Genomic DNA, 13,839 nt, shown 5'->3' with positions numbered 1-13,839 from the left:
CGGTGGTATACACTCACTCACAATGAAGGCATCCCTTTGTCTGAAATGTGTGGAAAAACAAATCACTTCTGTGACAATCATAATACTGGCCAAACTATCTGCATACACACCACACAGAAAAAAAAAAAAAGAAAAAAGAAAAATGTGACTTAATTAGCTTAACTTTGTAAAGTCCCTGCTGGTAAACATGGTAAACTACCACCAACAAGAATTTGAAAGGGGTATTTTTAAAAAATAAAATTAAAAAAAAAAAAAAAAAAATTAGCACACTAAAATTATATACACAAACAAAAACAGGGGAGCGGGGGAAAAAAAAAAAAAAAAAAAAAAAAAAAAAAAAAACCACCAAGAATTCCGACAGGAGACATTTGGAAGGACTGCCGGTCCGAGGAGGAGATTCCATCACATCCTGGCTTCCCGCGGCGCCATTTTGTGTTCTTTTGTTTTTCCCTTCTAGAAGATGCGCTTGCGCTTCAGGTAGGAGTCTGCGTAATGGCCGCCCAGGCCCTGAGAATGCTGGCCCACGTAGCCGCCCTCGGGGCTGGGCTCCGGAGGTGGGATGAGGCGGGAGAAGACGCGCTTGTGGCTCCCGATGGGAGTCTAGATTGGGGTTGGGAAGGGAGGCGTTCAAGGAGACAGTTGATGGCACGAATAACGTCTTCCAATTAAAATTGACTGCGGGATGCTTTATTAGCAATATCTCGCCTTCTCAGGGTTTTGTGTTAGACGCAAAGTTGGAGGGGGGTGGGGGGAGAGCTCCCGAAGCAGTCATTTTCTTGGTGCTAAGGATGCCTTGTTAAAGGGTTGGGGGCACGGAAATTTTTGTTGTTGTCAACATTAAAAAAAAGCTTCAAATTCAGGAAATTTTCCACCGCTAATGTAAACATTTCCCCCACGCACGACTGGCACGATCACATTTAAGCAAGTTTTAACCTTAGCATTTGTTTTGTTTATGCCAAGACTAACGTACTGTAATTTCTCAAGTATAATGCGTCCTGATGTATAATGCACACCCCCAAAGTAGAACTTAAAAAAAAAAAAAAAATCTGGAATACCCTTCTACCAATGTACAATGCGCAACCCATATACTCAGAATATTAGGAATGCTCTGTATTTATATTTTAAGTTTGTACTTTTGTTTTTCAAAAAACTGTCCATACAACAATCGTTAATAATAATTCTGCATGTGCCGATGTAGCGATAATATAATCTCGGGACAGGCCACAGGACACGCTTGTCCCGGTCCCAGTAATTGTCAGAACAGGAAAAAAAAAAAAAACCAAACAATCTGTACCATCTTTCACTATGGCGTCAGGTGGCTATCAAAAGCTCAAACGATGCAGAAACGAGCGTAATGGACACAATTTTTTAAAAAGTAACTATTTCAATTGTGTGCGCACTCCCATTTTTTCCTCCCCATGAAGTTCGTATTTTGATACCCACCTGAAGCCATTGAGGCGAGCTGTCATTTCGGACTGCGGTGCGACTTCCGGGTTGGCAGCGTCATCGGCACAAGTGATGACATTTCTTTTAAAAGCAGCTGCACAACTAGCCGTTGTAGATGACATTATTTGTCTTAGTTATAGTTAACACTCATGGGTAGTCTTTTCTGGTTTATGGTGCAGTAGCAACATGCATGCTACGCTAACACTCGTAAAATGCAAGCTCCCTGAGGAGTTCAGGTTGGGGGTGCACATTAACGTAATATATATATATATATATATAAATGTGCAACATAAGACATTGAATACCATATCGAAATGTATATGCATACATTTTTTACCACTCTATGTACCTGTATACGACTATGCAATGTGATTGTATTTTTTATTTTTAATCCATACCTAAATATAATGCGCTCTATTAACTTGTTGAAAATATTGTTGGAAAAATGTGCACATTATTTGAGAAATTGAGGTATTTCAGCTTAGGTATGCAAGGATTTTTTAAAAATTTCTCATCTTATGAATACATGTGCTTACATTTCCCACACTTCCTAGCGTCACCCTTCTCATTCACCGGGCTGTCTGAAGCACACTTGATTGCAATCCCTAGTGGTTGGGTGGCCTCATTTTGAAATGTTAAAAAAAAAAAAAATGATTACATCATATTTTATTATTATTTTTTAGCCAATACAGATGTCTGTGTGTGCTCTTCTATTATTCAGATATTTTGTTTAAAGGAGTTACCTTCATCATGTTGACAAGTCCTGGAGGGTAGCCAGAGGTGTGGCTCACAGGAGGCATCCCCACAGCCTGAAGACAAAGCAAACTCTTTTCACCGTGTAGTGGTTTAAAACTCAAAAATGCGCAGTAGTGATTGAAAATGGCCATATTCTTTGTTACAGCGTCACCCCACCCCACCCCCTTTGCCCGCTGACAATTGAAAATCAATAGTGCTGCATTAAAGAGAAGGCAAAAAAAAAAAAAAAAAAGGTGACATCAGATTTAGACATACCCTGTTGAGCTGGCTGGAAGGCAGGCAGCCATTAGCGGAGGCGTCCGAGCTGAAATACGAGGACGGGGGCGTGCTGGGCGGGTAAGTGAAGTGGTGCTGGCTCAAGTCTGATGGAGGAGAGGCCTATAGGTACCGGGGGGGGAGGGATACAATCACACTGCTGCCAAGGAAATATCTATTTCATCTCATTCGGATAATTAGGTGTGGTGCTACCTGCCGTCCAAAGCTTGTCAAGTCCACCATGTGGCGATTCTCCTGCTCCTCGTACAAGTGCGGCAGGTGATCCTGACAACAAACATCACATTGAGGAACTCTGCTCACGATTAAGTGGCTGTAGAAAATGTCCTAAGATGGAGCATGTCGAAATAGATCGATAAGTGCAACGACATGCTCAATTGGATTTACCGTGTTAGATTGCACAGCTATTTGCTCAAATTGGATAAAATACATACTGTATTAATCCACTGAGATAGACTGGGGATATTGGATGAAATGATTTGAACCTTCCATGCCCTTTACTATAAAGCATTTAGGGAAATGTAGATTTCAACATAGTTAATGCGTGGCTTCACAGTTGCGGTATCCAAAAACATGCATAGCCAGGCAAACATTCTTTTACCACCCCTACTAACGGCTGACTTGCTATGGCCAAGAAGTATATTGTGTGGGTTCCTTAGTCAGCCACCTAAAACAGTCTCATTTCTGTAGTCTATTAGAAATAGGCAGTGTAAAGATGCTTGGCTCAAGACGGAAGACATGCTTACCTGGTGAAGAGGAGGATACTCAGCATTGTAGGAGTCCTGGTAGCGCAGGTTGTAGCTGGAGTGCTGGTTGGACACATTACTTAGCGTGGGTCTCTTCCTGTATGGGTGAGGTCTGCAGTTGGCTCCTGGAGGAGGAAAAAAAAGTCCAGAAACGAGACATTGAACTCCGAAACAAGCACTGGGGCAGATGAGGGATATTCACCTGAAGGAAACCCGTTGTTGACAGAGAGAAATGAACTATGCGGAGGAGTCACATCTTTGTTTGGGTCTCCGAGGATGGAGACCTGGGGAGAAGAATCCATTTAATGTTTAAAACATTCCTGAATAAAATAACTATTACTGTTAAAAAAAAAATTTAATTGACAATTCCATATGACCACGCATTATTGTATGTGAAAAATGCATTTCCACCACTTTTCTTCTATTTTAGAGAAAACATTGAATTGTGCCAGACCTTTTTTTTTTAACAACACATCTAATCCAGACTAATAAATTTTTTAATGTTGCATCAAAGACGGCTAGATGGTCATTTTCCATTTTAATGATACTGTGCATAAATATAGAGGGAATTACGGAAGATTAAAAGCCAAATGAGCTGTGAGGTGTCGTGGGGTGCGGTGCAGCGGGGCCTCACCGTCTGCGCCGCGAGGCCGTCTGGCCCCATCAGTCCGGCCAGCAGCGGGACAGAAAGACCCTGCAGAGCGGGAGTCTGCGGGAAGCTGGGAGACTCCTGATCCCTTGCCATCGCTCTGCTCAGAGACGCCGGTTTTAATGGGGCCAGCGGGTCAAGACCAGAAACTACACCACCTGCGACAGAAAGACAAGGCAATGAAAACTCACGCAGACATTTTCCATTTCAGAAATTAATCCACGGGGGTCACATTAGGGTAGGCTCAGACCTTGGGGAAGCTCTCCGAGCAGATGGATTCCCTGCTGGACTGGAAGAGGGGCCAGAGGATTCTCCGCCACGAGTCCTGCCTGCCGGGCAGACGAGAGAGAGGGCGGAGGTTGAGTGCCACGGGAAGGTCACAGCACGACAGGGCTGGTAAAAGCACTCAATTCGCACACCAAGCAAAAAGAAAACAATTACACACAGTAGTTCAACGTGTGCAAGATTCACCAACAACTAAAAAGCCACAGCATCAAGGTAGGAAGAAAATGCACTCACCGCTCAACCAGATAAAGTTGCCAAATTTAAAAAAATTTTTAAAAAGCCTTGAAAAAAAAAAACTATGCTTATTTAGATCGACTAAGTCAAGTAATTGTAGACGTAGCATTGTAGAAAGCTTTCTAATAATGATTTTTGCTACAGCTATTGCTTTGAACTCATTAAAGGGTGCAAGCGTACCAAATAAAGTGTCAGGTGAATGCAAGTTTGTTACATGATGTTTTGGGTGCAAACAGGAAGAAAAGCACTTCACACGGTCAGGCACAAACACAGTTAGCACTCACACAGGGCACTAGAGGGCCTTCGTGACTGTGCAGGACCTGAGCCCAAAGAAGAGGATTTCCCAGAAAGGCTTGCTGATGGCGAAAGTGGGAAGGAGAAGATGGAAAGAGTATGTAGTAAGGATAAATCAAAATAGTCTTGACTATTCAAGGGTGGAGAGGTTTCGGGTGGGAGGCGGCGGGCACCTGCTGGGCTTTCGCCTGATTCTGAAGCAGCAACTGGAGCAGCATGGCAGGGAGGGCGGGGTTGGCGAGCAGCGGCATAGCGGGGGCTGCCCCGAGGAGACCTGCAGTGGGTTAGGGCGTCAGGTGTGGCGAGACAAAATGACAAACGAGGACGACGTGCTCGTCACCTTGTTTGGGACCCTGCGACAGCGGGTTGAGCAGCATCTGGAGGGCGGCCGGGTTGTTGAGGCCCGAGAGGATCTGCATGGCAGTGGGGTCCGGGAGGAGACCCTTGCCCCTGTTCACAGCCTGGGTGGGTTGACAGTGAGCACATGGACATCAAAACCTTTGTATGTACAAATCGATAAAAGATTATATGTTCCTACTTTATAGGAGAAACTCTCATTGTGAATAAATTGGAAGTCAACCAGCGTGTGGAGCACTTACCATGGTCTGGGCCGCAATCAGAGCAGCAAGCATGCTCCGGCCGGGCGGGCCGGGGGCGCAGAAGGATGTCCTGATGTGCGTGCCGCCCACCAACCTGCCGTCTGACAACTGCTGAGCCTCCTCGGCCATGTCGGCTGTGGCGAACTCCAGCACCGCAAAGCGCCGGAAACTTCCGTCTTGTCCCTGAGCCAACTGCAGAAAAACAAAAACAAACAACAACAACGAAAAAAAAAAACTAAGAAATAAATCTACGAGCAACAGCTCTCCCTCATTTGTTAAAATGGTGGGGGAAAAAGTAGTGACTCAGTCTTGCCCTTGTTCAGCTTTGTCACAAGCACAATGAAACACCGCCTGCCGAAACACAAAGGCCCAGCGTATGAACACGTGAGTGCCTCAGTAGCTACAAATGTGAAAAAAAGAAAGCGTATTTGATATTTAAAAAACATTTTTCAAACATTCCAATAACTTCGAAAAGGAACCAGAATAAGCGCAACCACGCATGTCCCCTAAAGAGTCGTGCACTGTCGTTCCAGAAACATCTGCCGAATGACACCACCTGGGGATGTCAGGTGATCATCACCATGGAAACCGGCACTGCTAGGGTTGTCCACATGCAATCTGGGCTAAAGGTGAATGGCAGTGAGAGATGACCCATCTATTCCCCCCCCAACATCCTCATCCACCAGGTCAAATTTTTTTATTCTGTCCATGCCAAATTCAATAGCAGGTCATGAAGTGCATGCCAAGACAGCAGGTGGCGCTATTGCCCTAAAGGTTAAACTGTGGGCACAAAGGAACAACAATGCCTGACATTGGAACACATTTCTGGAATGTTTAACTTCCATGGGAGGTAGGTCTGGAAATACTGCTCAATGACTGACTTTTGAATAACTTTTGCATTCTATACACTGCAATTGATGTGAATCATACATAAACCAAGACTGAAGCATTGACCTTCCGTTCGATTTCGGGTCTTCGCGGAGTTCTCAGAACACAAAAATTATATCCGAATGATTAGAAGAAATAGTAGCAGCTCTCGATTCAATGTATACCACGTACAGTACAGCCTTGGTTCTCCAACGAAAATTTCGAGATTTTTTTTGCTTCTGTTTTTGAACGAAAATTGGGACGCGAACGCCCCAAACAAAACCTGTAAATAACAGACCACGCGCGGTCAACCCTATTGTGAATTCCCACCCTGCTGAAAAAACCCGCAAATAACAGACTGCGGGTGGCAGTTGATTCAGTTTTCGAACAAATCTGTTTTCGAAATGCCTTCTAGCACGGATTGTGTTCGAGAACCGCGGCTCTATTATATAATGTGAGGTGCCAAACCGACACACACGTGCACATGAATATCAAAGAAAGGACATGGGTCACTGTCCAAATATGTCTGGGTAGAAACTGATCAAAAAATGTTTAGAAGGGGCTCCAGATGCCTTGTTGGATGGAGAGTCTGACCTGACAGAAAACTGGAGGGTGGGCATCGGCCAGCGCATTACGGAGGTCTTGGGCGGTCAGAACACTCTGAGGCAGGCGATCCACACAGAGACACTTGGAGTGCAGCAGCGGGTACGTGAGCGAGCCCACCTCAGTCCAGTGCACGTAGAGCATTCGCGAGCCCAGCTGCTTCCCGAGCAGCTCCGACTTGGCCCGGGCCGCCGAGTCCTTCTTCATGTACTCCACGAAGCCATAGCCTTTGGAACGGCCGCTGGACGCCCGGTACACCAGGAAGCAGCGCTCCAGATTGCCGAAAGGACGCACCAGCTCTTCGAACTGCTGCTGGGTGAAGGAGCGCGGCAGGTTGGCGATGCACAGCAGGGCGTCGGTGGGCTGCAGCTGCACCGAGATGTCCCGGTCGCGGAGAACATGCTGGTGGAACTCTTTGATGGCGCTCTGCGCCTGCTCACCGTTGAGGAGCGTCACGAAGGCTGCATGGGCGACGGATGACAAAATGAGAGTGGAAAAACAGCTAATAATTATAATTTCTAATTCGTCATTTTTTTCCCTTTCACCATCCAATGACGAGATGAAAACATTTTCACAAGTTTGCCTTCAAACGGTCATGGCATCACGGGGCTCAACATTAACTTTTGCAGCTACTTACCCCATCCGAAAGCCCACGTGCCATAGCTTTCAACAAAGATTATAGGCTTTTATGGCAACTGTTGATAATCCCTACATTATATAAAATATATTATAGGTTTTGTTATCGTTTATTGCATCCATGTGACAAAATAATAAAATAAAGACAAATCTAAATTTAAAAAAATATGGTAAAAGTTTGGCACAATAACAAATGACTAAATACTAATGTCTTAAATGAGTGAATTTTAAAAAATATGGAAAAATGTTGGCCTACACATAAAATATAGGTTATCGTTTATTGCATCTTTGTGACAAAAAATAAATAAAAACAAATCTAAATTTAAAAAAATATGATTAAGGTTTGGCACAATAACAAATGACTGACAAATAAAATGACTAAATACTAAATTATGTCTTAACAAATGAGTGAATTTTAAAAAAAATATATGGCAAACGGTTGGGCAACATCCAGGCTTCATACTCAGTCTGACCAAAAAAATTTAAGGGCTTTTTAGGGGCATTCTTAGGGGCTGACACGGAAAAAATTTAGGGCCGACACGAAAAACTTAGGGCCATTGTGGGAAATCAAGAGTAAGGAAAAAAAGACTCACCCAATGGTGCCATCAACCGTTCTTGGTTCATCAAATGTTCCAGTACCTCAGTACCTGTGACAGTGATCACCTGTCGCCCCTTGTGGTAGTTCTCATTGATATGACCATTGTCAACGTCTTCACATAACAGTATACAGAAAAACAGATTCTAACTACAATTGCAACTATATACACAAATGTCTTCTACTGATGTCTGTTTCAGCACCCCTACTCTAGCTCCTTGAGCCTACCCAGTGCCTCCTCTATTTGTTGCTGCAGAGGTGCCAAAGTGGCTCTCTTGTCCTTTGCTCTGCCTCTGAGTGCATTGGCCTTGGTGATAAACCTCAGATTCCTCTTTTCTTCTGCCTCCTCCCACAGCCTGTCAGCTTTCTCAATAAGCATTGATATGTCCGTCTCTATTCTGGCTTTGAGGCAGTAGAGATGAAAAGTGGGCAGCGATGCCAAATGTAGCCAGGTACGAAGTCTTCCTTTCCCCACAGTGGTAGTTTTTAGCAATGTCACTGTCTGGGAACATGACTGCAAACACTTTCAAATTATTTTCACAAGATTTGTAACTGTAATGGCTGCAGATCACTTTTAAAGTCAACACCATCTCTGCCTTTAACGAGTCCATCTTCGTGTATTGAACTACTTTCATAAAGCCTGACTTCTGGCTGGACAACTATAGGTGCGCATTAGGGATCGCAACCGGTTATAACCGGTTTTCTTTTTTTAAACCGAAATCGGACTTTCGAGATCGGTTAAAATGTCCAATCATTTCTTCCGGTTCCAGTACTCCACATTGCGCTATTTTTTCAACATCATTTCCACTTCTTTCAAGTTTCGCTGTTAGAGTAAAGTTGGACTCAAAAGAACATTCAGTTAAATCAAAGAAACATCAAACATGGCATCGAGGAAACGCTCCAAAGTATGGGAGTAAACTTGTTTTATCGGCAGACATCAAAACACTACTCGCATAACGGGGGGGGGGGGGACTCTGTGAACTCGTCACTCCGGAAGAGCAACAACAGAAACAGTCCGTGCGGAACCCCGCACCCCAACTCGAGGTCCCGCGGGTGAATTATGTAAACACCACTATGATACCGTTTTTTTTTTGCTACAGCTGTTCGGTTAAAACCGGTTATGAAAGTAAGCGTTTTTTTGCGATCCCTAGTGCGCATGCACTGCTAGTACCACTGCCTGAAGTTGATGCTTCACTATCTTGATATTTTAGAAACAGATTCATACCAACGGAAGATGAGAGAGTCTTCGCCAAGTCAGCGCGTCTCCTGTTTTTCCGGTGCGACTCCAGCGCTTTGACGCCCATCTTTTCAAGATGGTAACTCTGCTTGCACAGATGGCAGTAAAACATGTGCCGATCTTTTGGATCTCGACGAACCCAGCTCCCAAACGCCTTACTTTCAACCCAAGCTTCTTGAAAAATGCACTTCCCCGTGATACAAGTTGGATCGATGAAAGAACTACGCTACGTCGTAACGAAGACGAAGTGAAATGCCTACTCACGGAAACAAACAAGACAAGATGGCGACTAGTTCTCAACACGGTGACTTCCGTTGACAATTCCCAGCTGATTTGGACGCCAGACGGATCGCTATTTTTTTTTTTTTTTTAAATAAAAGATTAATTTATTTTTTAGGGCGAATTTTGGCGGTAGAGGTCCCCCCTTTGATTTTTTTTTTTAATTTAAGGCCTTTTTAGGGGCTTGACCGGTTTTCGCGGATTTTAAGGACTTTTAGGAGCCCCTAAATGCACCTTTGAAAATTTAGGGGCTTTTAGGGCCGCCTGCGAACCCTTTTTATATGATGTAACATAAAAATTATTATAGGTTTTGTTCTCATTTATTGCATCGTTTATGGCATCCAGGTGAGGAAAAAATTCAAATGTTTAAAAATATGGTAAAGGGTTGGCACAATAAATGACTAACAAATAAAATGAATAAAAAAAAGGAAATCTAGCAAATCATCTTCCTCAGCACAAGTCCATAAGAACTATGAATTGCCAATCAGTGTGTAATTTCATACACGTGGATTTGTTTACAACACTGACCAGATGCAGCCTTCAACAATATGCCAGCGGGTTTTCCCTTTTTTGCGTCGCCTTTTCATCGCAATATATACTAATGACTAATTGTGTCATGTCAAAATATTATTGCCATCGATGAAGGCACTTTTCATTTGTATTTAAAAAAAAAAAAAAAAAAAAAATGTAACAACTACGTCGGACTTTCTTATTTCAGATGTTACACTATTCTTGACCAAAGCACGAGGCGGCCATTACGCCATAGAAGAAGGCGTGTCCAGTCGAGCTCTGGCGAATCAGAAATTCGTATGTTAAGCAGTTGTTGTCACATTGTTTCATGTGATGTCGGCTGTGAATTATCAAAACTATTGACTCAGACAATATTTTTTTTTAATAAATGCAAAATTATGATATTTCTGTGAAAATTCCCACTTGCCTGGCCAGGCAATCGTGCCGTACACTTGCGTTCCCGAAGATGCTTTTCGGGCGATCGTTAATGTTGAGCCCTGTATCACAATGCAGTCATGCTCGTGAGTGCCACCACTAACCCGTTTCCTGGGTTTGGTAAACGGGGTATCCCGCATGTACCAGATTGATTAAGTATTACATTAATAATGCAGTACAAATGTTAAAATAATTACTCTTGAATTATTCATCCATCCACTTCCCATATCACCGCTCATGTTATCCTCATTTGTGTCACAGGTGAACTGGGGAAACATCCCGGCTGACTTTGAGGTCAGTTGTTTATTAAAATGAGCTACTTTACATTTAAAAATATATAGATTTTCTTCCATCATAATGCATAATATAACCTACCTGTGCCCTTGTATTTGTCTACAAAGCAGTATTTCAAGTCATAATTGCCCAGCAGCTCATGGACCTCCTGGAACAGAAAGAATAAAAATAATCAATTTACATATGAAGGAATATGAATATATATAATATATATATATATATATATATAGATGCTGAAAATTAAATAACCACACACACTCGTAAATGACTTTCTAATGGAAGTTGGTGGCCATTTTACTTCATCATCATCAGTGGATAACAAGCAGGAAAAGTGCACCTGCGGGTAGTTGGGAGGGGGGTGATGGGTGTACCAAGGCCAATGACTGACTCTTTGTTGAGGGGAGGGGGGGTAAAAAAAAAAAAATGTTCTACGCTGCGTTTGTCCACTCACAAACGAGCGGCGATGCTGTCGAGCACATTCTGAAGCGTTTTGTACGCACGCAACTCGCATCTCGAAACCCCACCAACTACTACCACCCACCCCAGTTTTTCCCCTGAACAATGGTATCGCCCGCAGGCCCCGCCGTTCCTCACGGGTCAGGCACGTTCCAAAATGGGGGGGGGGGGTCTAAAAATGGCATCATGAGTTTTATCAGATAAGATGACGTGATTTTATTGGACTTTTGCCCAACGGGCGACGAATAAATACACGCGTGTAAAGTGTGACTAATCCTCAATTGTGTCTGACAACCGTGGAAGTAATTCCAACCCTCAGTGTGGACGTTGGCGAGGCCCGAATGACGGCTGAGGCCGCACTTGACAGTTAAGTGAGCGGCTGGAGTTTGAGTGAAGACAAAACAGTTTAAAAAGTATAAAATGACAACCGCTTACTTTGCTCGTACTGTACCGTGAGTAGGTTGAAGCGGGAGGTTTAATGTGAGCACAGGGGCTGATAATTAACGTTAATGGGCTACTGTTGTGGTTAATGGGGGGGGGGCTAACAAAAAGTAGCATGGCAGGGCGAGGCTAACGTTAGCCGAACGACCCCTGTCAATCAAGTTTTCGCCCCCTACCTGATTGCTGACGTCAGACGGCAGATTTTTGATGATGATCTTCCTGCGGTTGTAAAACTCCCGTCGAGTTCTCTCCAAGCGGCTCTGAATCTCTTGGGGGCTCAGCGGTATCAAGTCTCCGTCGGCCGCCCGCTCCTGACCCTCGCGTCCCGGGGTCGGGACCTCCTCGCCGGCTTCGAGTTCCGCCTGCCAGCGGCTCTCTCCGGGCCTCCGGTTTTCGAGGTCGTGGTTTTTGTGGAGCGGACGGGGGACGAAGCCGAGCGCTGTGTCTGTGCGTTCTTCTTTGGCGTTTGCGCTTCCAGACACGACAGCCGCCATCGCTCGCTTGGTGAAAGTTTTGATGGCTCTGGAAAAGCCAGTCACATTTGAGCAGTTTAAACAATACACACATGAGCCCAACGCCGCCTCTGATTGGCTCAGAGGTGTGTGACGCTGAGTGGGTGGGGCTCCGGGTGTTTTTGCGACTCCAGCCCAAACCGGAAATGACACAATGTGACGGTGAAAGCAGATTTTCTTTTTTTTTTATTATTATTATCAATATACAGTATGGAAAAATTGGGAGATTCTTTCACAGCTGGTTTAAAGGTTATCATTACATTTTTATGATTAATAAATAAATCTAGTTCTTTGTCATCTATCTTATACTACTAATCGGCTTTGATAATTTACAGTCTCCAAATCCCTTTCAAATAGTTCTTGAATAGAATTTGTGCTCAATTTGAACAATAGAAAAGTGTTTATATGCTGCAATCCCTTGGTGACATTGACCTTGAATGAAAAGGGGCTCCGTTTGTTTTTGTTACTTTAGTTTTTGTACTTTGCTCCTATTTTCTTTTGTGGTCGTCGTTTTTTGTTGGGTTTTTTTTTTTTCATAAAAAAATAAACAAACATACCTTGTTTCATACTGATGTTTATAGGGGTCGCCATAGCGCGTCATCTTTTTCCATGTCGACCCACCTCCTGCAACTTCCTCTCCAACACCAACTGAACCTCATGTCTTCTCTCATCAACCTTCTCTTCAGTCTTCCTCTCGCTCTCCAGCCTGCTCACTCCCAGAGAGAATCCCAACATCTTCATTTATTGGCCTCACCACTGTTTTATGACCTTTGCCCTTCATCCTAGCAGACTTATGCCATATAATCAGCTGTCTGCATTCATATTTTATGTTGGATTTTTTTAAATTACAATACAGATTTTGATAACTATTTTTAGGTACTTTTTACTAGGTTTATCGATTGCGGTGGCTTAATTGCTTAGATCAGGGGTCACCAACGCGATGCCCGCGAGGACCATATAAGCGCCCGCGAGGTATGTTCCATAGGCCACAAATTGTTACTATTATTAGTGCTTTGAATTCTGAACCTGACTTGCTTACGTCAAATAAATTTTTAAAATACCTACAATGTCATTTACTACAATAAATTAAAACAAAAATATTTTATGTACATGTAATGAACCGAGTCTGAAATTTGCCGCAAACAGGTCACGTAGCCCTTCATACGATCGGTGCTCACGAAGTAGCCCTCAGCCTCAAAAAGGTTGCTGAGCCCTGGCGTAGATTGTTCGAAGCAGATGTAACTTTATTATGAAAAAAAAAATAGCTTTATTACAAAAAAATTAGAATGACAATCAATTTAGCATACGCCTTTCAACCTTTACACATTGTCATAGTGCGGTTTCTACACTTAAGCACAATTTGTCGCAAAGGTCTTAATAATAATCAATTTTATTTTAATTTTACACATTTTAAGCTGCATGTTGAATTGTGTGCATTAACGTGTGTGTGTTTTGAATAGTTGAGTACAAAACAATCCTAAAAAGATGTGACAAAAATAAAGATGGTAAATATTAAGTCGCTGTATGAGTAATAAGGGGTATTTTTATCTGAAAAATGTATTCTACAGGGGCGTCAGCGTGGTGTACCTGGTAAAGCGTTGGCCTCACCGTTCTGAGGTCCCGGGTACAATCACGCCTGTGTGGAGCATGTTGCATGTTCTCCCAGTGTCTGCGTGAGTTTTCTCTGGGTGG

The 13,839-nt window shown here is 43.4% G+C and overlaps 1 protein-coding gene across 1 annotated transcript; it reads right to left on the bottom strand.

Moving 5' to 3' along the window:
- Positions 1 to 319: 319 nt before the first annotated feature.
- On the bottom strand, positions 320 to 12,209 carry raver1 (ribonucleoprotein, PTB-binding 1). Its single transcript, XM_061845286.1, has 14 exons — positions 11,812 to 12,209; positions 10,820 to 10,886; positions 6,744 to 7,213; positions 5,283 to 5,474; positions 5,024 to 5,144; positions 4,857 to 4,957; positions 4,121 to 4,199; positions 3,856 to 4,028; positions 3,424 to 3,505; positions 3,222 to 3,346; positions 2,671 to 2,742; positions 2,458 to 2,580; positions 2,190 to 2,255; positions 320 to 600 (listed from the first exon to the last, which is right to left on the bottom strand). The coding sequence occupies exons 1-14, from the start codon at positions 12,127 to 12,129 to the stop codon at positions 454 to 456; spliced, it is 2,136 nt and encodes a 711-aa protein (XP_061701270.1). The 5' UTR covers positions 12,130 to 12,209; the 3' UTR covers positions 320 to 453.
- Between the last annotated feature and the right edge of the window lie 1,630 nt (positions 12,210 to 13,839).

Source organism: Syngnathoides biaculeatus, chromosome 16 (assembly GCF_019802595.1).
Source record: "Syngnathoides biaculeatus isolate LvHL_M chromosome 16, ASM1980259v1, whole genome shotgun sequence".
Lineage (NCBI taxonomy): Eukaryota > Metazoa > Chordata > Actinopteri > Syngnathiformes > Syngnathidae > Syngnathoides > Syngnathoides biaculeatus.
Note: the sequence above shows the minus strand (reverse complement) of the source record. Positions and strands in the feature narration are given on the sequence as shown.